This window comes from Dasypus novemcinctus, chromosome 25, assembly GCF_030445035.2.
Source record: "Dasypus novemcinctus isolate mDasNov1 chromosome 25, mDasNov1.1.hap2, whole genome shotgun sequence".
Classification (NCBI taxonomy): domain Eukaryota; kingdom Metazoa; phylum Chordata; class Mammalia; order Cingulata; family Dasypodidae; genus Dasypus; species Dasypus novemcinctus.
Window position 1 is genome coordinate 44,591,589 of NC_080697.1, and position 22,102 is coordinate 44,613,690.

Sequence of the window (22,102 nt, forward strand, 5' to 3'; positions counted from 1 at the left end):
AAGTACTTACCAATTAAAAAGTGTATAGACAACCACTCAAATTCAATATATCCTGAGTTTGAAATATGTAGAGCAGAAGTCAAGAACACTTAAATTATTCACTGAGTAAAAATACACTTAAATGGACACTGGCAATACCTGAAAAGCTAGAGTATTGGTCCAGCTTGATCTTCTGGACTAAATGTTTTCATTTCCATAATTGTGTTAGCTTTCTGTAACTTATTCTTCTAGGGTAGAAAAAAAAGGCTTTGGTAGATAAGTTGACATTAATTTAATCAATGATGAGGACATAGAGTCTGAAATCAACAGTGCAGAGCCATGGCCTAGCTCCTTTGGCTTGGACATGTCCTTTGAGAAAATCTTTCTCCATTCATTTTGAGTCCTTGCAAAGACACAGAAAATCCCAATTCATGAAGGAAGATGACCATGTGACATTCCTATAATGCCATCAAGCTAACCTCTCATTTCTGCTTCTGAACCTCAGTAAGGGAAGGATTTTGCTTAGAAGCATTAAAATCCCCTGTATCACCTTGAAGTTGACTTTTGAAAATGCCTTTCATAAAACCATGACAGGTAATCACAGAAAGAACTGTGGTTCCTACATATTATTCTTGTAGGGCCCATGAAAGCTATAAAAGAAAAAAATATATATATATATATATGAGAAAAGAGACTGCATTCCAATGCAGGTAGGTTTTTCAATTTACATATATGCTAAGGTTAAAGATAACCAGAGATAGCTATCTAAAGGAAAACAGGATTATTGGTTTACCCAAAGGAAATATTTCAGGTATTCTTTTTGCTATGAATTCCAACTTTAAAGGAACATTTTATTATAGAAGAAAATAGAAAATATTTTCCTTAAGGTAAATATACATTATTTAAATTTCTTCTCTCCTACTCTGGCATAATTTATTATTAGTTACACACACATATATATACATATCTTGCTCCCCACTCCAAAACCTTTTTTATCTATTTTATCATGCCAAAATATGAAATAGTTTTTAGGAAAGCACTCACTAAAGGTTTTCACTGTTTTTATACTACTGTCATGCTGCCAAAGTCCTTGTGAAATTTTTTTAGAAATATGAATTTGGTTTTCCAATCACCGCCAGAGTCATTTAAATTTAATCAGTTTGAAAAGCAATACCATTAAGCTGATGTCTGAATGTTATATATATATATAATTAGTTCTTTTTATTTTTAAGAATCTTTAGATTACATAAATGTTACATTAAAATATACAAGGGATTCTCATATGCACCACCCCCATTCCCTCCCACACTTCCCCATATCAACAACATCCCTCATTAGTGTGTTACCTTTGTTACAATTGATGAGCTCCCATGAAAGCATTCACTAACCATGGACTATAGTTTACATTGTGGTTTGCCTTCTGTGCTGCACAATTTTCTAAGTTTGCCTTTACTCTTATTTCATTGGATAAAGGGGCAGTGTGAAGCAAAGGAAAAGTATGGATCTTAGATTGTAAATATGTTACTAGAATAAAAAAATTTAAAAACAGCCAGGTAGAACTGTACAACACAAACAGTGAGCCCAGTTGTAAATGATGGACATAATAGTACAATTATAAAAATGTTATTTCATGAATTTTGACAAATGTACCACACTAATGCAAGGTGCTGATAATATGGGAATTCTGTATGTTATGCATGATATTTCTGTAAACCTACAACTTCTCAAAAAAAATATGGGTTTGAATCAGATTGTAAAGTTTAACTCCATCATTTTTGAGCCTTGTGACCTTTGTTAAGTAATTCAGTCTGAACTCAGTTGCTGGCCCTGTGAATGGAGATGATAAGGAGCTATTACCAAGCTGGGCACCCAACAGCCTCTCAATGAACTTACAGCTGCTGCCATTATCATCATCAATGATATTGGCCCCAAGATTGTGCTATTTTGGGTTTTCAGCTCTTTGAATATCCTGTGAACTGTTGTGGATAATATTAAGATTTTTTTCTAGTTCCAGAAGGATTATCATTATATGATAAATTAGAAAGCTAGGTCTTGGATCAATTTCCAAACAGAAATGGAATCTCTAGAGATACAAGCAAATAGCTCTTTAAGAATGTCCAAGAGACTTTAATCTTCAGGCTGTCCATGGGCCAGCTGGGCCCTGAGCCTCTGTAGAATTGCAACAGTTTATTGGACTCACTCAGGACAGTTCATCGGACTCACTCAGGACAACAAACGAGGAGGTGAGAAAGGACAACCACCATATTGAGGAACCCAGACAGCCTACAACTGCAAGCAAGAGAGTCCCATCCATCAGCCATATGGGATCGAGGCCCCCACTCAATTAGAGGTAGAGTGGGCATTACCATCCCAGAATCCTCAGGACTGGGGAATAAAATATGGACTGGTACCCTACTCTAGGATGTGTTATAGGACAAAATGCTACTTTGGGGGTTGTAGCAATGGAAAAAATTTTATCACTGATGTGGAGACAGTGGTCACTGGAGGTGCTGAAGGCAGGGAGAGGGAAAAAGATGTATAATACGGGGGAAGTTTTGGGACTTGGAACTGTCCTGTATGATATTGCAGTGACAGATACAGGCTATTACATATCCTCCATAACCTACAGAATTGTGTGGGAGAGAGTGTAAACGACAATGTAAACTATAATCCATACTTAATGGCAATGCTCCAAATGTGTTCATCAGTTGCAACGAATGTACCACACTAATGAAAGAAGTTGTTAATGTGGGGAAGGGTGGGGAGTAGGGCATATGGGAATCCCTTATATTTTGTGTGTAACATTTTGTGTAATCTAAGTATCTTTTAAAAAAATAAAAAATAAATTAAAAAGAAGAATGTACTAGATTGAAACAAAGAATTTCCCTAGCGAATTGTTTTAAAGGATAAAATGACGAATCGTTATTATTTATTTGTGTCTTAGTTTTTATTTAAAATGAATGAAAATGGAAGTGTAGCAGATTGAATTATGTATCTAAGAACAAAAACTTGTTCTTGATTTTAATTACTACAAACAGGAACATTTGAAGATGCCATTTTTAGTTAAGGTATGACCGATTTAATCTGGATGGGTTTTAAACCCATTACTGGAGGCCTTATAGGAAAAAGCCATTGAGACAACCAGAAGCTTCAAATCAATGAACCCCAGTAGAGAGAGGAGAAGACATCACGGTGTGATAGGAAAGCCAAAAACCTCAAGGATTGCCAGGCAGCTAGAATGCTAACAACCCTGGGAGGAAGCAAGCTCTGAGCCAATAAATCAATCCCTGTAGGAAAAGTCAAACTATTGTGTGGTGTTTGTTACAGCAGCCTGAGAACTAAGATAGGAGCATACATTTTTATAAAAGCACTTGGCGCTTATGTATCAGTTTGCAAATTAAAGCTGAGCTTTCATCCCAGTCTCAGTTTTTAAACAAGTGAGACATTTCATGTAGTATAGTTCATACAGCAGGTAATAGAGGGATGGTAGATTTTATTTCCATTTCTTCTTACAGTAGATTGAATTACATACCCCAGATTAGACATGTTCTTTATCTTAATCCAAATTCCTGTGCATAAAAACGCATTGTAAATAGGATCTCTTGGAGATGTTATTTTACTTAGGATGTGGTCCAACTGAATGGGGGCTAGCCTTCCTTTGGCTGACTGGAGTCCTGTACAAGCAGAAGTTCAGTAATAAAGTCACCGGGAAGAGTCAGAAGCCGAAAGCCAGCACAAAGCTGGAAGAGACATAGAGGACATGGCTGTGTGGAAAACAAACCAAGGAACGCCAAGGACCACTGACAGCAGCACCAGAATGTTACAGGCTTTGGGCAGAAAGAATTGCCTTGCTGAAACTGATTTTGGACACTTCCTTGCCTCAAACTGTAAGCCAATAAATTCCCATTGTTGAACCCAACTTAATGTTTAGCATTTGTCTTAGCATCCTAGCAACTAAGGCACCCCCAAAGGAACATTTTGGTCTATAACACAATTAATTAGATTGTTAAATCCTTGAAGGAAGAGATGGTGTCTTCTTCATCTTTCTATTTCTATGGATTAGGATGTTGTATGTGTTGGTATATGTCCCACATCCAACAAACACGGAACACAATTAATTGTTCTTATTTAACACCTACCAAAGGGATGACCCATTGAATGGACACAAAGATGTGCTGCACAAAGATGTGCTGAACATTGCAACAATGTTATTGACCAATATGAGTGCAAATATTCATTATGCATGATTAAAAAAAGCAAAACATCCTGTTTTCCCATCTCTGGATCTCAAAACGTACAGTTCTTCCTTATCTTCTAAATAGACAAAATGCCAAAATTGGTAAAATATTTCTTAATAATTTTAACTTTTACTGCTTTTTGGACCTCTGAGATAGATAACATTTAAAACAAGAGTATTGACTTGAGCTGTTGTTGGTATGTAGCTTCAAAACAAAAACCAGAAATGGAATTTAGAATCAAAGGCTTGAGTATAGGGTTGGAAATGCTGAATAATTCCTGACTCTAAATATATTTTCATCTATTTAGATGTAGAGGCTGTTGACCAAAGTGGATTTTTAAAAATCATTAGCAAGGTAACTTTCCTAATTAACCATTCATTATGCTAGTGTAGATCTAGGGTAAGAGCCTTATTTCTCCTATTTTCTTTTTAATCTACATGTTTTATCAGCCTTAAGCAATACACAATGTAAATTCATGCCATTTTCTTAATGATATGTTTTCTTTCTTAAAATTTGAAAATTAGTGGAAAAAAGAATGAAAAAAGCTATCACTAATCAGCAATTTTGTTTGAATCTTTAAAATTCTTAAATATCTATTTAAAAAGTAAAACTACCAATTAGAGAGCTCACCTTTTTAGATTCAATGTCTAAGTTTTGATGGTTAAGATATTAGCTTAAATGTTTTCAATTTTTCTCAGTTAAAACTTAGAATCTTAAAGGGGCAAACATATGGTATTGCAAGAGAGGCAAAACTAAGCACGGCGAAAATTGTTTTCTTGATATATTTTGGGTTAACAAGTTTGTAACACAGTTGAAAAATTAATCATCTTTGTCTGCATAACAGCAAAAGATCAACTCACTCAAAAATTCAACCAGTACAGTTAAAACAAAACCAAAAAGGAATAGAACAAAAACAAAAAATATTCAAGCCCACTCTGTAGTATCACATAGATAGCATTACTGGCTGATTGATTGAACTATTGATTGAAGTAGCCAGATGGTTCAGTGTCATGTGCTTAGGCAATCACAACAGCTGAGCACATCACTTGATAAAGCCACTGAACTGGAATGCACATTTCCCACTTCTTTACCTCAAATCCTTGAAAAAATGACAAACGATGACTATATTTCCAATCGTTGGGGTATAAAGAAAATTTCAGGGCAAATTGTCTTCATAACGTTATGAAGAGGAAACAGTGGCTTAAGTCGTTATTCTGAAATAGTTTGCCCAAAAACTTTCTGAGTGTTCAAGGTACATCTTCAGTATTTCCTATTATAATTGCTGCACAAGCACAGAAAGAAAGATCAATGTTTTTGTCTTTTTTGTTGTTGTTGTTATTTACTGCTGTATCCCTACTTCTAGACTATTTGTTGATTGAGGAAAATATTTCTCTCATGATCCAGATAGAAATCACACTGCACCTGGTTTCATCCTTTTCCTCACATGGAATAAATCACGAGTTACTCTGAAACACGAAGGATGAAAACTGCTGATTCTGGTTTTACTTTTCCTCAAATGTCGTTCTACCTGAGCATCCTAAATAGAAACAACTGACCTACAAGGAATGGGGGAGAAAAAGAATAGAAAGGACAAATGACAAATGGATTTTTCTCTTTTTACTTTTGGCATATTTAAAACATTTTCAAAGACTTTTTTTTTTTTTTCACGAGGACAAAAGGGTTCTACAACTGACACATTTTTATGTTTCTCATTGTGTTAAAATTGTTCTCGTTCATATCACTCAGCATATTAATTCTGAATTGGAAATGAATAATACAGCCATATTTTAGGAAACGGCTTACTTTATCTTTTAGAAGATCATTTATATTTTGCCTGGGTGTTCTGTACACTTGTTTGGGATTTTTCACTATTACAAATTGTATGTCAGTGCATATATTGTAATATATTTGGGCCTACAAACTTACATTCTCAAAAAACCTTTGAAATTAATGTCATGAGAAAAGACAGTGAAGATTTACACTTGACTGGAAACAATTCCTACGTTTTGTGCACACACCATTCCAAACTCTTTTGAGACTGAACTTTCTTCCATAGATAATGGTTACATATTGCTTTAGTTTCCTGGATGCTAAAACAAATACCACACAGTGGGTATTTATTGGCTCACGGTTTTTTCTATTGTTATTATTATTGTTATTAATTTTAGGAGGTACAGGGGCTTGAACCTGGGGGTTGTGTATGTGAAGCAGGCACTCAAACCACTGAGCTACATCCACTCCCATGGCTCATGATTTTGAGGCTAGGAGAGTTCAAAATTAAGGTGTCATCAAGAGGATGCTTTACCTCAGAAGACTGGTGTTCTGGGGCTGGCTGCCAGCAATCTTAGATCCTTGATAAATTCTTGATAAATGATAAAACGATCCACGTGCCATTGCCTGATACATGGCAATGCACACGGGGGCCTTTCCTGGCTTCTGCTTTCTTTTTCAGGTTCCAGTTGACTCCCAGTTTCTGGATACTCCCTGGGACTTTCTGTCTGTGTGTCCACGTTTCATTTTGCTTCACCCATCCTGCCCCAGTGGGGCCATACCTTAATTGAAGTAATCTCATGACCAGGTCCTATTTGCGATGCCTTCCCATCCACAGGAATGGATGGGGTTAGGAACACGTTTCTCCGCAGTACATTGCTCCAGGCCTCCACACCGGTCCTGCACAGGGAATGCATCCATAGGTGCTTTGTGCAGGATAAATGACTGTCCTTCAGGACAAAATTCTCGGTAAGATGAATTCAGAAATTTACCTAGTCCTGCTAGACCCTCAAGACTAGAGATAGTGTGCACAGTACACATAGAAAGTCAGTTAAGTTTTGTCCTGCCTTATTCATATACCAACTTCCAAATATGCACCCTGTTTTCATCAAGACTGGGGAAATTAAGTAATGTGAGTATTACTTTCGAGTTTTAAAATAAAAACATCAAAAAAAAGAACATTGTAAACCAATCTATGGAGATTCTGGTAAAATGGTACAATTATTATGCTCTTTTCACCAATTGTCCAGGGCTTTAAAATAGACCAGCTACCTAATTAATATATCTTAAATATCTATCTTAATCCTTAATACACACTGGAGAGTTGTACTTTATCAAAAGCATATTACACTTACAGAAGTGATTATTTGGGAGCAGTAAATCAGTTTTCTTCTTAAAGCACAGCACCCAGAATGAGTACTATAGTCCGTAAGTGAATTCACCAACGCAGGGTATATTGTGGTTATTACTTTTTTGGTCTTCCCTTTATCTACCACTTCAGGCACCCCAAGATTACATTAGCTTTTCCAGCAGCCATACATGGTTGGTTGATCTCAGCATGTTAGCTGCACTAGGGCAGGGTTTTTAGTATATTTATTCATTGCTATAGCTGCAGGACTTACAACAGTGCCTGACACTTAGTTAACATTCCACAGCTATTTGTTGAATGAATGACTCAAATACACTTTTCACTTTGTACTAGTTTCCTAGCGTTGCCATAACAAATTGATCTCAAATTATCACAAACTGAGTAGCTTAAAACAACGGTCTGGAGGCTAGAAGTCAGAAGTCAAGAGGTCAGCCGGGCCCCCTCCCTCTGTCAGCTCCTGTTCCATGCTTCTCCTCTAGCTCTTTGCAGCTGTCGACAATCCCTGGCATTCTGTGACTTGCAGCTGTGTCACTCCAACCTCTGCTTCTGCCTTCATATGGCATTCTCCCTGTATATCTATGTCTCTGCGTCTAAATTTCTCTTTTCTTACAAAGACCCCTATCTTATTGGACTTAGGGTCCACCTTAATCCAGTATGGCTGCATCTTAACTTGATTACATCTGAAAAGACTCTACTCCCCAATAAAGGACACGTTCACGAAGGTTCTGTGACGTGACTATTTGGAGGGACATTATTATTCAACCCAAGACACACCTAAAACCTCCAAACTTTTCTTACAAGCGCTACTGTTGAGTTAGAATTGGGTCCCCTGGAATTGACATAGTGGATTATTTTTTTAAATTAAATTGTACTTCTTTCTTCCAACATATATATTGTACTAGTTTTATCCCAGTGCTTTAACTTGTTAAAAGCATTACATTTTTAATTTTGTATTTCAAACTACCATGTCCTTGTTTTCAATCTAATTATGCTTTTGATGGTGTGCCATATATATCTTTATTCACCAACTATAAATCTACAAAACCATAACATTATCCAGCATGCGTTACTTTAACTAGGTCATAAGACATGCTGTCAAATGCCTCATTGAGATGGATACTTTCCAAGTCTATAGCACTTTTCTTATCTATTAGGGATTTTTTCACAAATAGAAAAATACTTTTCCTTAATGAAATCATGTTGGCTCTCTTTGATCACTGGTCTTTTTTTCAAATGTGTGTGTACATGTATTTCACTCAAATATTCAGTAGGTACACAATTTCATAGGTACAGATACCCTTTAAGATAGAGGATAATTTGGCCAAATACAATAAGGGCTTTCCCCCATATTTCCCATATGATGTTTTTGTTGAGGCTGTGGGAGAGTGGGTTCAAGGATTATTACTATGCCATTCCATAAATGAGAAAAAGAAACAAGACAGGAAATTCTTATAAACAAATTCATATAAACAATGGTAATATAGCTTGTTTTTTCCAGTCAGAAGTGGGACAGAGTTCTCCAAACTTCTAAGCCAATAGTCTTTTAAGCCAGATGCCTCTTTGGCATTCTGTATGCTCTAAAGTCATGCTGGACACTAGGAGGGCGGACTGTGCACCATTCACTCGTTCATTCTTTTGTCCCGAACTCTGAAAAAATAAGTCTGTCCAATCTTATGCCTATTTTGAAAGAACCTATACTTTATACCATGTGTCTACTATACAACAAAGTAGGTCATGTCACCAAAGATTGGCAGGTGAAGTTATTTACTGATGTATATTCATTAGAGACTAAGAGTAAATCAGAGGCGTTTAAAAATCAGTTCCTATGAATTATCCATAGAGACAAAAGAGTAAACCCAACACTCTTACTAACTGTTTGGGGTTCTGTAGCCACTGCTTTATATGTTGAGAGTCACAATGGAAGAAAATCATCATCCAACATATAAAAATAGTTTGAGAATACAAACATTAGGTCAAGGGAAATATCAATAATTTGATTAAAAGGCATTAGTAGGATGATATTGATTGTCCAAACACACAGAGAATTCAACTAATATTAGAATAAATTCTGAAATAATTTATATTTTGAGGGTTTTTTTCTTTTAACTTCTAAAATCCAATGTAATTAGTCATTTTTCCTTTTATAACTGGAATGTGCTTTGACATCGCTAAAATTTAAATAATAAGAGGACAAAGTTTATGTGAGACATTTAAAAATTATTCCTAATGTTAAAAATTGCTACTATAGATTCTTATGATCCATTGCTGAAATGATTTTCTCTCACTTTTCAATTTAAGTGTTCTTATTTAAAATCTGTTTGTACTCCATGGCTTGAGATCATAATTTTGGGTTGAATTGTATCTATCCAGTTCTTTTCTTAATAGAGATTAATCATTTCTGCTCACTCAGAGTTGTTAACCGCCCCCCCCCTTTTTTTTTTTTTTTACAAAGCACAACCTGCATACAAGACACATAACCAAGTAACAAAAGACTTGGTACATAATCCTCCCTAATAAAAATGATGAAATATTTGTAATTTTATCTCCTTACCTTTTAGGATTATGGGTATTTCTTAGTCTTTCTCTTTGAAGATATAATTTACAACTTTAAGATGAATATTCATTGCCCATTAAAAATAATAGTCCATCAATTGCTAATACATACATTATGAATTAAATCATGTTCAAATACATGGATTGAAATAATTTCCAAAATATCTATTTCACTTTTACTAATACTTCATCAATGAGAAAGTTTTCTGTTTTTATTGCTCAAATGGGATATAAAATACCTGAAAAGGAAACAAAGGGAAATGGGTTCACGTTTGTAAGATAATCATTGTTACTTTTGGGAGACAAAACATGAACATCAACACAGATGTGATTTTACAGACTTGCATGGCAGAACTGTGAATTCTGAATAACAATTTACTTAGGAAAATAGAATTTTTTTTTTTTTTTACTTTATAATGTAATAATTAGGATTCAGGCTTGGGAGTGAGACTGACTGCTTTGTTAAGTTTAAGTCTCAGTTCTACTGCTATAAAGAGTGTATTATATGACAATTCATTTTGTCTCTGTAAGCATCTATTTCTTCACCCGTAAAATGAGAATCAAAATAATGTATCTAGGATGTGGATGTAGCTCAGTGGTTGAGTACCTGCCTCCCATGTAAGAGGTCCTAGGTTCAATCCCTGATACCTCCTTTAAAAAAAAAATGTATCTACACCCCAGAACCCCAGGTTGGGTATTTTGAGAGTTGAAAATGTCATGGATGTAACGCACTTATCACAATATCTGGAACCTCCAAGATTTCAATAAACATTAGCTGTAAAGATTTCAGATGATTCTTACTAATTTTTAATTTGAATATAAAACTAAGAAGTCTTAGGAATAACTGCATCTCCTGAATAAAAATGAAATAATTGCCCAGTTGGCCTCCATCACCAGCAGAAAGGCCCAGGGCAGAAGATACCAATTCTTCTTGGTGAATTTTTTTCCAAAATGGAGTATCAACCAGCTGGTGATGGAACTAGAAAAAGACGTTGAATAAAAGGGGAAAATGTAAAGATAAATGAGTTTATATGGCTAGGAGACTTCAAAATGAGCTGGGAGGTCATCAAGGGGTCATGCTTATGCATGTCTCAGCAGGATCTCAGAGACAGGCAAAGTACATACATCAGGTAGTGGTGCTCCTGAGGGCTATGGAGATACCCAGGTCCTACATTCATGGCAGATGGCCCCAGAGTTTGGTGCCTTGCCAGTGGGCCCTACTTTGGAATTTGTGCTCCTGAATGTGATAAAGTTGGACTCAGATGCGACCTCTCTACACATGCCTCTTCTGTCCCTTTTATTGAACCTATGGTTGGCACTGGGGTTGGTGTGTGCTCAGCAGACTTGAATCTCAGGGCTGACCTGTGCCTGCTGGGCCCTGAGCCTCAGCAGTATCGCAGTACCTGCTCTCTAGTTTGCTGGACATACCCAGGTCAGCTGACAGGGAGGTGAGGATGGACAACCACCACACCAGGGAACCAAGAGAGTCTATGGCTGCGGACATGAGAGTTCCATCCACCAGCCACATGGGATTGAAGCCCCCTCTCGACTGAGAGGTGGAGTGGGCATCGCCATCCCAAGGTCCTCAAATGGAGGAATAAAATATGAATTAGAGGACTTACTGGTATTCTACTACAGAATTGTGACTCTAGCAATGGAAGAAATTACATCATTGATGTGGAGACAGTGGCTGTGTACAGGAATTGTTGAAGGCAGGGAGAGGAAAAAGGAGGTGTGATATGGGGGCATTTTTGGGACTTGGAGTTGTCCTGAATGATATTGCAGGAACAGATGCCAGACATTATATATCCTGCCATAACCCACTGAATGGACTGGGGGAGAGTGTAAACTACAACGTAAACTATAATCCATGTCATGCAGCAGTGCTCCAAAATGTATTCATCAAATGCAATGAATGTACCATACAGTAGCAGTTTAACAAAGTTAAGAATTCCAAAAATAGATATTAGATTATGTTTGTAAACTGGTCTGTACCTGGGCATAATTAAATTATGATTAAGGCTTTGATTGGGGGAAGTTAGTAGGGTGTTAAGCCCCCACCCCTTGGTGGACGGGACTCACAAATAAAAGGCATGGCAAAGGAAAATTCAAGGGTTCCTAATGTTGAAGTTTTGATGTTGGAGTTTAATGCTGAAGTCTTAAGCTAGAGCCCTAGGAAGAAGCAAGCACACAGAGGAAAGAAAAGCAAGTCCCAGGAAGACAGGAAACTTGAACCCAGAGAGAAGCAAGACCCTGGAAGGGAAGAACCCAGGAAGCCTGAACCCTCACAGACGTTGGCAGCCATTTTGCTCCAACATGTGAAAATAGACTTTGGTGAGGGAAGTAACTTATGCTTTATGGCCTGGTATCTGTAAGCTCCTGCTCCAAATAAATACCCTTTATAAAAACCAACCAATTTCTGGTATTTTGCATCAGTATCCCTTTGGCTGACTAATACACACATTAATGAAAGAAGTTGTTGATGTGAAAAAAGCAGGGATGTGGGGAATGGGGTATATGGGAACCTCCTATATTTTTTAGTGTAACATTTTGTGTGACCTATGTATCTTTTAAAAATAAATATTTTAAAAAAACAGAGCTTCTGTTCTCTGTTGTCTTCCTTCCACCAGGTCTACACTATAGGAGCAAGGCTTGATGCCTTATGACAAACACTGCTTTAATTTGTTCTGTCTGTGATTCTTTATTTTATAATATTGTACATAGCAACACTGACATTGTTTTAATATAAATAGGAAGACAAGAGGGCATTTTGGTTGTCTGTTTTATTTGTATAAGAAAAGACTTTTGCTGTTATTTAATTTAAAAATTGTGCATCTTTTGGAAAAAAATGTATATTTGTAAATGTTAAAAATGAACTTTAGTGTCAAATTTTCCTGGGAAAATACTATTCTTTTCATTTTTATTTAATAAGGTAAATTTTAAAAGTGGAATATCTTCATAAAAAAAGTCACAATTTCTTCACTTTTTAGTGCAGAAGAACACTTTGTATTTTTGACTGAGTTTAGCCTGTTTGGACATAAGGAAAGTAAATGTGAACCCTTTCAATTTGGAGATCAAAATATCCACAGAAGAAGAGAAACTAGAGAAAGGAAGAGTTCCAGCATTATCTTTTTCAGTTGGTGAATATTTTATCAAATTCTAACTCCTATTGCCATTAATATTTATAGGAAGCTTGAGTTAAAAGAAGAGAATAAACACCTCTACTGAAAAATGTTTTCTGAATCTCCTTGAACATCATTCCCTTTGTAGAATATCATTTTAAAAATGACTTAAATGCCCTGTTGCTTTTAGAGTCTTCTCTGGATTAAATTAAATGCTGATTAAAAGTTTACACATAATATGTAATTATATGCATCTATAACATAGATTGTCTAAAAAGCAGTTATATTTTGAAACAGAAAAACAACTGATTATAAATATTTGATAAATTATAAATCAAAATGTTTACTTCCTCTTAAGTATATAATCAAGGTGTGGGTAGATTACAAGAACTACTAATAATTACTGAAGCCTACATCACATCATGGAACATCAGATCTTAGTATCTATCCATTTGCTTTCCGATAAAAGTATAGCATCTATTTTCTTAGAATTATTTTCCTGTCCTTTACAGTCTGATGGTTTTATGTTCTCTCTTTACTTGCAGTCTTGAGAAATGAGTACATAATCTTGACTTTTCCTAAGTACAGCCTGCATTCCTAAAAGAAAATTCAAAGGATTCCATTAAATTGTTTTTATTAATAATAAAAAAAATATAAAGTGACCCTACTTAGAAACAAGGAAACTAAACTACCAGCTATGAATTTGGAAAATAATTTCCTTTGTCATATATTTATACCACTAATTTTTCAAATAATCCCTTCACCCAGACCCCTTGAGAAAAAGGGCTAGATTAAAACCAAATCCAAAGGCAATCCTTTCTTTCTTGAAGAAAATAAAGTGAGGAGCTCTCAATATATTTTCTATTAGGTATTTTAGGAGAATGAAATCTGGATATTACCAATGCAGGAAGTGGAGTCTGTAGTATTGATATCACTTTTTATATTATTTGGAGAAATAACAGCAGAACGTGATGTGAATTATTATATTGTGGAACTCTGACTTCTACCAACCATAACTGCTTGCACATAGTCTGTGCTAACTTGTCAGATTTAGCAAGTATGACCCATATATTTGGAAACTAATGACATATTTTATTGGTATCACAACTATAGGCTCATTATAAAATCACACAAAATTGTAATATTGTGCAGGAAAGATTCATTTCCTAAGAAAATAATTTAATTTTTCAGCACTCAACAGCAGCACTTTTTAGTTGCTATACATGTATTTTCTTGCAATACTCTGACTGTCTATAAACACAGGATCCACTGAGGCCACCTTTGCTGCTATAAAGGAGTGTATGCAATGCAGAACAGCCGTCAAATCCTGAAATTCAAGTTCCTGTAAGAAAAAAAATTTAAAAGTATAGATTATAATTATTGGAAAAAACACATTACAAAAATATTTAACACCTTCCGTATTTTGTGAACTCCATGATAGTTACTCATAAGAATACACATGAAATAAATAAGTTTCAAAGTGAAAGACAACATTTGATAATAACTGAGCTATCTTTAGCTTAGCTTTATGTCCAAGACTCGTGATGTGTTGTGATAGCTGGGTGTAAGAACTGCTCTATCAACAGAAGTCATGAGCCCTTTATGCCCAGTATGTAAAGACACACTCTGAGTTATAACTCAAAGTCACAACATGAGGTTTTTAAGACAGCAAAAGACAGCCTAATATGATCAAAGGTAACTATAAACATGAATATACTTTTTGTTTTTTGTTTTTGCATTTATACCTTGACGATTTAATTTTTGTTCTTTATTTTCTTATAATCACCATAGGTTAGATACAACTTTCCTTTATTTTGCATCCCAAATTGATCCGTGCTGAATCTTGCTCAAGTCAGCCCCGATAATCCCAGCGCCATGATCTCAATCTTCACTAAAATCTTGGCCTTGTCAGGCTTACGGTATGGTATGTGTGTGTTTTAACAAATAGTATTGTTAGAGGCAAGAGCCAACAGCTGTATGGCATTGAATAAGCAGAGTGCATGCATGCCTACATGGAGTGAACGACTTTGGTACAACCTCATTCTGTCACCATGGCCAACAGGGGAAATAAATGATGCTCTAGGGGCCTAATTTCTTTAAGAGATGTTGTTCCCCCCACCAGGAAGGAGGAAAGGAAGGAGGAGGGAGGGAGGGAGGGAGGAAGGGAGGAAAGAAGGAAATACTGAAAATAAATTCCTGGACCCTTACTTCCCCATTTAAAGAGGCCAAATGCTATTTAAGAGAAAAAATGAGCCACAGACTGATATCATTCCTTTTTCCACAAACTCCCCCACAAAAGTCTCCATGTCAAATCAACAACAAAAAAGTCAACAATGAGTCTCAAACCTGAAATAGAGGTTAAACAAAAAGTTTTTAAAAGTTACATTGTTATTGGGAAGATATTTTAATATTTTTAAATTGTGAAATCTAAACTTTCCCTATTCTGCCATTCCACTTTACAGAGGGAGAAGGAACTTTGGGGTCTATTACTTTGATTTTGTTTCTTTCTATGCTTGTATAGCAATAGTCCAATGTAATGAAGAACAAAGCAATTTTTTTTTAAGGTGACTGCTTATTGACTGACATCCTAGTAACCACATATCATAGAAATTCTAGCATATTCTATACCCTTGAGATGACTTCAAAAAGAAAGCTATATAAACTTCAAGAAAAAAGACTCTGACTTGTCTATTCTATATATGTGTTCCTTTCAGACTCTCTAAAGTCAAAATCTGTGATATTTTTTATTCTGTGGCAGGACAATGGGATGGAGAAAGGTAAACACTCCATTGGGCCTGAGGGAAGTAAAGAACTCCTTCCCACTCATTCTTCTGGCTATTCCGAGATGATTCTCTTCGTGAACCAAGGATCTGACATATTAACAAATTCTTCTACAACTTGAAGTCAACCTCATTCCCTCCGGTGGCCTGCTATTTAGAACGTGTGTTTTCACGTGGCCCAGCTTTGCAGGAAAGACAAATACACAACCCAGAGAGTTCTCTAAGGTCTCTCAGGATGTAGAGTGATTGAGTTAGGGCTGTGCATTTAACTTGGGAAAGCCTTGGAGCTCCTTGGAAGTTGATGGTGGGGAGAGGGAGGTCACGACAATTACTATGGTATGGCCAGTTATGAGGAGTGAAAACCTGAAGCTTTTTGACAACATGGCCAGCAGACAACATGTTTGCAAGACCTCCCTGGGACCTTGAGTGTAACCTTGGGGTCCCCGTTTCTCTTTCCAGGACCTCCCCTAGCCCCAGATATTCCCAACAGTCCTCACCATTGGTCCCACCATTGGTGGGATAACCAATAACAGCTGGGGCCCATCCCCTTATCATTTGCAAGGAGGAGGAATAACTAATAGCTTAAAAGGTAATCACACGAGGCAGAGCATACTCCTCTGCTTAGAGGGGCCTGCACCAAATCTTGGTGTGTATTTCCTTCTTTCTCTCCCATTTCTCAGAAAGTTCTGTTCTTTCTCCCATTTCCCAAATGAATTCTTTTTACTGGCCTAACTAAAAAACAACCAACCAAACGAAAACCTGAAGCTTTTCATGGTTCTCTTTCCCACCAAATGGAAAGAGACTGCTTAAAAAATGAATTCAACACGGAGGAGCATGCGGTGCAGAGATGGGAAGTAAAAGAATATCAGATGATAATAAGATCCAGCTATATGGAGCCAGCCCTCAATTGCCTGGTTTTCAGAAACAAAGTGTTCCTTTATTCCAATTTGAATTAAGTTCCTCCTTTGCTTGTGAATGAATCATAACCTTGACAATGACATAGTTAATCCATCAGTTGTTTTGACTTTTTTGGATGACAGTGAGCAAAATGTTCATGACATTTAGGTATATACTCCAGTAAAAGGTCCTATGATTTAACTAGTTCCATAAAGAATCATTATACTTGTTACTGACTATTCCTTCCCCTGAAAATGTGTAGAATCCAGAGGCTGCTTTGTCCCCGTGCTAAACTGTACTTCAGGTTGGATCCACTATTTATACCCTTAGTCAAAATCTCTGGCTAGAGACAATGTGAAATGAGCCTCCAGAGACTTAAAAAATTATTTGTTGTGATTTAGCTCTGAAACAGAGAAAAACCAAGTTACTTTTTAGATGAAACACATGTTTCTTGCAAACGTAATACATACTACTGTAATTCAATTTATATATGTATTTTTTAAAAGATACATTACTGAGCCTCTTTAAGGGACATTTTGAAAGAACGAAAACAAAAAGAGCCACAATGCCCATACCACTTATGCTTCAGGGTCTTAGTTTTACATATGTAAATTGGAAATTGCTTTTCAAGCACCCTGAAGATTTAGTCAATGATAGCACAATACACACTGAAACAAGATGCCAACTGGTCACCAGTATTAATGCACAAATCCAAAAGAAACACCAGTAACTTCTGGCATTATAACTTGAAGCTGCATTGCAAAATTCTCTGGCAGAACAAAATGAACTTATTCCACTAAATTCTGTGCAAAATCTCAGTCAACAGTGTTCAAACCCAGGATTCAAATAAAAGCTTCTGAAATGATGGTCCATTAGGTCTGATTTGTTTAGGATTCTAACCAAATATTACCATTGAGGCTATCTTGAATCAAAATCTTACAACGAGAGTAGATTAAAAACATATTCTGGCATTCTGTTTGAACTGAATACGCGTGTTGAATTCAAAGTCTGGCTCCAAGTATCCCTCACTTCCTTCCATGCTCCTCAAATACATGAATAGGGGCCAGTCAAAGGCTGTTATATTTTAACCCTGGAGAAGGAAAGCAGACCTCTGTAGCTCTTTGATTATGCATATAGTACACTAAAATACATTGGTGTGGAGATCACAACATGCTGGACTAGGAAAATACATTGTGATTGTATCGCCAGAACAGCATTTCCTAGAATTTGTCTTATAGTAATAAATGTTACGTAAAAATGGAGGTCTATGCTTATATAAGTTTGGATAATCAATAGATTAAAGAGAGAAAACTTTCTTTATTGCAAGATTTTGTAGTCTTTTTGGTGTTAATTATGTTGAGCATCTTCAATAGTGACACAGCAGGCTTTCTTTTCCAAACTTATTTGGCTTTTTATAAATGGGCCATATTGGAGAATTATTTAGGAAATGCTACTATAGAACTAAAAGAACTTAGAAATATATAGTAGATGGACCAAACAATTATGTTCAAAATTTCCTTTCTTAATGGAACAAAAGTAATCTATCACAAAGCCACAGGCTATTATAACTGAAAGAGAATCACACAACATGTATTCCAAGTTGTATCTTGATTCAAGACAGGACAACGAAATCTGAGAGATTCAGTGTCTATGGCAAAATGGACAAATTCAGACTAGAGTTCAGTCCTTCAACAAACAACTAAAAGATTTAGTTTACTTGTGCAGGGAAAAATTTGAGGAATGACAGAGGCAGTGGGGAAAATTTTATAAAGATACTTTGGTCTTGGTGGAAACAGTGTCAGGGAGGAAACTGGCTTTGAATCTGTGACTGTAGGACCAGCCACCTTGCAAGCTTGGTCCTGAAAGTGACTCTTAAATCCAAGAGAGAGAAAGGTCTGGTAACATGCAGAGCAGAGAAGAGTAAGTGATTGGAATTGTTCTCCCAAACCTACCTTTATTTTAGAGGTGTTTTCTTTACAGATATTAAAAGAAAAATTACACAGTTCTCTGGTCCCTCAGTTTCCTCATATGTATATAAAGCTATATCTGGTAAGGTACAACTACAGATTATTTGCTTACTTCTTCTATATAGAGAGAGGAGGACAGAAAATCACCTAGGGCAATCATTTCAATATTCAAGAAAAGGAAAAGTTCACTAGAATCACCTCTTTTAGTTATGCAACTACAAGCCAAATAGATGAGGGTATAGCCACTTCCTTTGACAAGAAAGCAGGTTTTTCTATGCATAAAGAGATCAAGGCCTTCTGGAAATGAAAAGTTCTAGACCCAAAACTCTTCTGAGAAAAACTGTAGTGCTAACCTAAGTTTTGTTCATGGAGATGATGCCTCTAACAGAGAATTCCCCAGAATAGCCTGCTGGTCCATGGTCCAGGCTCAATACAAGATCCTGCAGATTTGTGAGGGAGGGATGCGTCCAACACAGCATGTGGCTGAAGCTGACAGCCCAGGACACAGCCCTCCTGGCATGATCAGGCACTGGAACGTTGTCAATGCATCTGGGTCTAAATTAAGATTAATGTCGCCAAGCACTCAAGGGACTGGATGAGCAAGTGCTTCAGTCCAGCAGGGTATCCAGCGACCTGGTGTGGGGATGTGGGGATGCACAGAGCCACGGCATTAGTGGACTTTCTAGTTTGGGCCTGGAACTTGGAAGTAGGAATGAGGCTGTACATTGAGGAAACTTCCCTGGTTTGGGCACAATTAGAATGTGAGACAGGCCTTAGGAGGAAGAGTCTGGATTTCTTCCAATAAAAGCAAGTGGAGCTCGTGGTTAATTGGAAAAAGAAAAGAGATGTATTCTTATTTGCACCTGAGGCTGAGCATACTAGCCTAAGACCAGGGACCTGCATCAAACTGTCCTCTTCAAAGGCTGAGTAATTATCTCTGGCCACCCTGCCAAGACCTTCTCTGCCTTCAGGCTCATCCCATTTAAATACGTAATCCACCTGGCTAGAGAAATGACAGATATAAAATGAAGCCGATCCATTTCATTCCTGTGTTTAAATCTTCCCACCAGTGTCCTCTTACCTGCAGAATCCACCCCGCCCCCTCTCCAAACCACGCAGGACATGCGAGGGCCTTCCTTCCATATGCGGGCACGGCCCGCCTACCTGCTACTCTCTCCTTCCAAGTTTAAAGAATTTCCAAACACGGGCTGGCCTCACGCAGTCCCCGCAATGCCACCTCCTGGCTTCTCCCTCCTGTGACCCTTTCTTCTCACTTTCTCTTCAACCGGAGCCATGCTTCCCTGTGCCCTCAGACTTTCTTAAGTTCCCCTCCTTTCTTCTCACAGCGCCTTATGAATACCTATTTTAGAATACTATACTGAAAATACCTAACTCCCCCCGGCCCCCAGGAGATGGTAATCCCCTATCTTACACATATCCTGTCTCCTCCATCTTTGTAGGCCTAGTAGTAGCCAAATGCCTGTAACACGCTAGGCCATCAGGCAGTATTTGTTGAACTTAATGAGGTAAAGGAAGTAACCTTACTTTGTAAACCACACCTTTATCCCAGGATACCAATAGCTTGGGTTGAAGGTACAGAACTATTAATATGGGCATCAGGTTCCAGTTCCGAGGGATTTTTCTATTAAATCAGCATCCTCATGTTAAATGATATGCTCACAAGTTCCTAAATTATATATACATATGTATATATATATTTTTTGGTGGGGTAAGATTTATACAAGTTCTCTTTGTTCAGATTATAACAGGAAGCAAAAAAAAAAAAATGTTTTCCAAGCCCGTGTAATCCCTGCCCATAATAGAGAAGCTTCCCAACCCCCAGCAGTCCTTGTATTTAGGAAGGCTCAAAGGGACCATTTGGAGGAAAGGGCTGATGGCCTGGCTAATGCACAGAGTTCTTAGTCCCCTTGCCCCTCCCAGGTCATTTTCTCTCCTGTTCTCTCCATGACGCTTATAGGCTGGTAGAATGGTTTGGTTTCACACATATCAATGTATTCATATATGAAATTTTTTTTTAATTAGGGAAATATAAAAGATCAGAATAATGATATTTTGAATGTCTTGGGGGGATATGATAGACAGAATAATGCCACCCCCAAAGATGTTCACACCTAAGGAATGTATTTGAGATGGCCTGGAAGCGAAATATGGGTCTACAGTTTAAGAACATTGTTTTAAAAATTGCTAGATTTCTAAGCTATGCAAAGATTCTGTAATAGATGCTCTTAATCATATTCTCTCTTTGAATAACTCAGCTTCCTTATACAAGGAAAGCACAGGCTGAGCTGGATGATGCCTCAGATTTTGCCAGGCTCTATCATTGACAATTTTATGCCATGTAAAGTGATCTTATAGCTCTTGCAAATCAGGCCCAGGACCCTAACGCTTTGATGGAGATCTGTATAAACTTTCAAGAGGAGTCAGTTTGTATGATGGTAAAGCACTGAACTGATCTTGAAATAGCTGAATAATTAGCCCTAACATTTTACCTCTACTCTGAGATCTACTATGTGACTTTGTGCATACTACCTGATCTCCCAGTGTCTCCCTCTCCTACCTGTAAAGTGGGGCACTTTACATTAGTGGTTCATGAAGATGAAATGAGAGGACATGAATAAAGGGCTTGACATGCCACTCAGTGCATAGTAAATTCTCAGTAACATCCTAGGAAAGCAACAGAACCAGCAAGGTCCACATGACTGTTCGCCAAGACTTAACAAGAGAAACCTTTATTCTCAACTTTTCCTGTGACGTCTATGGTACGTATTTATTTTGGGTGTGTAATGTGGAATAAGGCTAAAAAACAGCACATAATTAAATGGTGCCATGTTTAGCATGGACATTTTGGCCTTCCTACCTCTCTTTTTCATCCATCTTGCACACTGCTGTCCAGAGGATGAGTGTCTACCAGCTCTATCTAGTCGTGCCACTCAACAAAATTTCAGTGGCTCCCCATGGCCTTCAGGATAAGAGAGCATCCCAGGGGTCAAGGCATCTAAGGCCAGGTGGCCTTGTTCTTTGCACCTTATCCCAGCCTCATCTTCAGCAATCCTGTATTCTAGGGAGTGGGAATGCTGAGTGCATCACCCCAAACTTCACTTTTGTACTTCATACCCATGAACCAGGTTTGTTCTCTCTAGTTGGAATACCCTCAGCTCCACTCCATATTTGACTACCAAATCCTACGTGTCCTTCAAGAAGTACCATCTCTTCCACAAACCTCCCTTTCTCCCAAGTCCAATCTTTAAGTTATCATAGCTTGTCATGCACACATATTTTATGGAAAAGATTTCATTCAGGTTCTATTACAGTTAATGGTCACCTCATCTTATCTTTCTCACTAGACCCGAGGTTCTCTGAGAACAAGAATTTTTTCTCCCTCCAGACCTTTGCAATATAGCCTTGT

The 22,102-nt window shown here is 37.2% G+C and overlaps 1 protein-coding gene and 1 non-coding gene across 2 annotated transcripts in view; one reads left to right on the plus strand and one right to left on the minus strand.

Annotated features, from left to right (window-relative positions):
- Positions 1–14,102: 14,102 nt before the first annotated feature.
- The window catches only part of SNTG2 (syntrophin gamma 2), a 330,881-nt gene continuing 322,881 nt past the window's right edge, over positions 14,103–22,102 (minus strand). The window contains exon 17 of the mRNA XM_071211871.1: positions 14,103–14,373. Within this exon, the coding sequence (XP_071067972.1) occupies positions 14,242–14,373 (132 nt within the window). The 3' untranslated portion in view covers positions 14,103–14,241. The remainder of the gene's footprint in view (positions 14,374–22,102) is intronic.
- LOC111760308 (small Cajal body-specific RNA 1) lies at positions 14,520–14,683 on the plus strand. Its single transcript, XR_002794044.1, has one exon. It is a non-coding gene; the product is annotated as a small Cajal body-specific RNA 1 (non-coding RNA).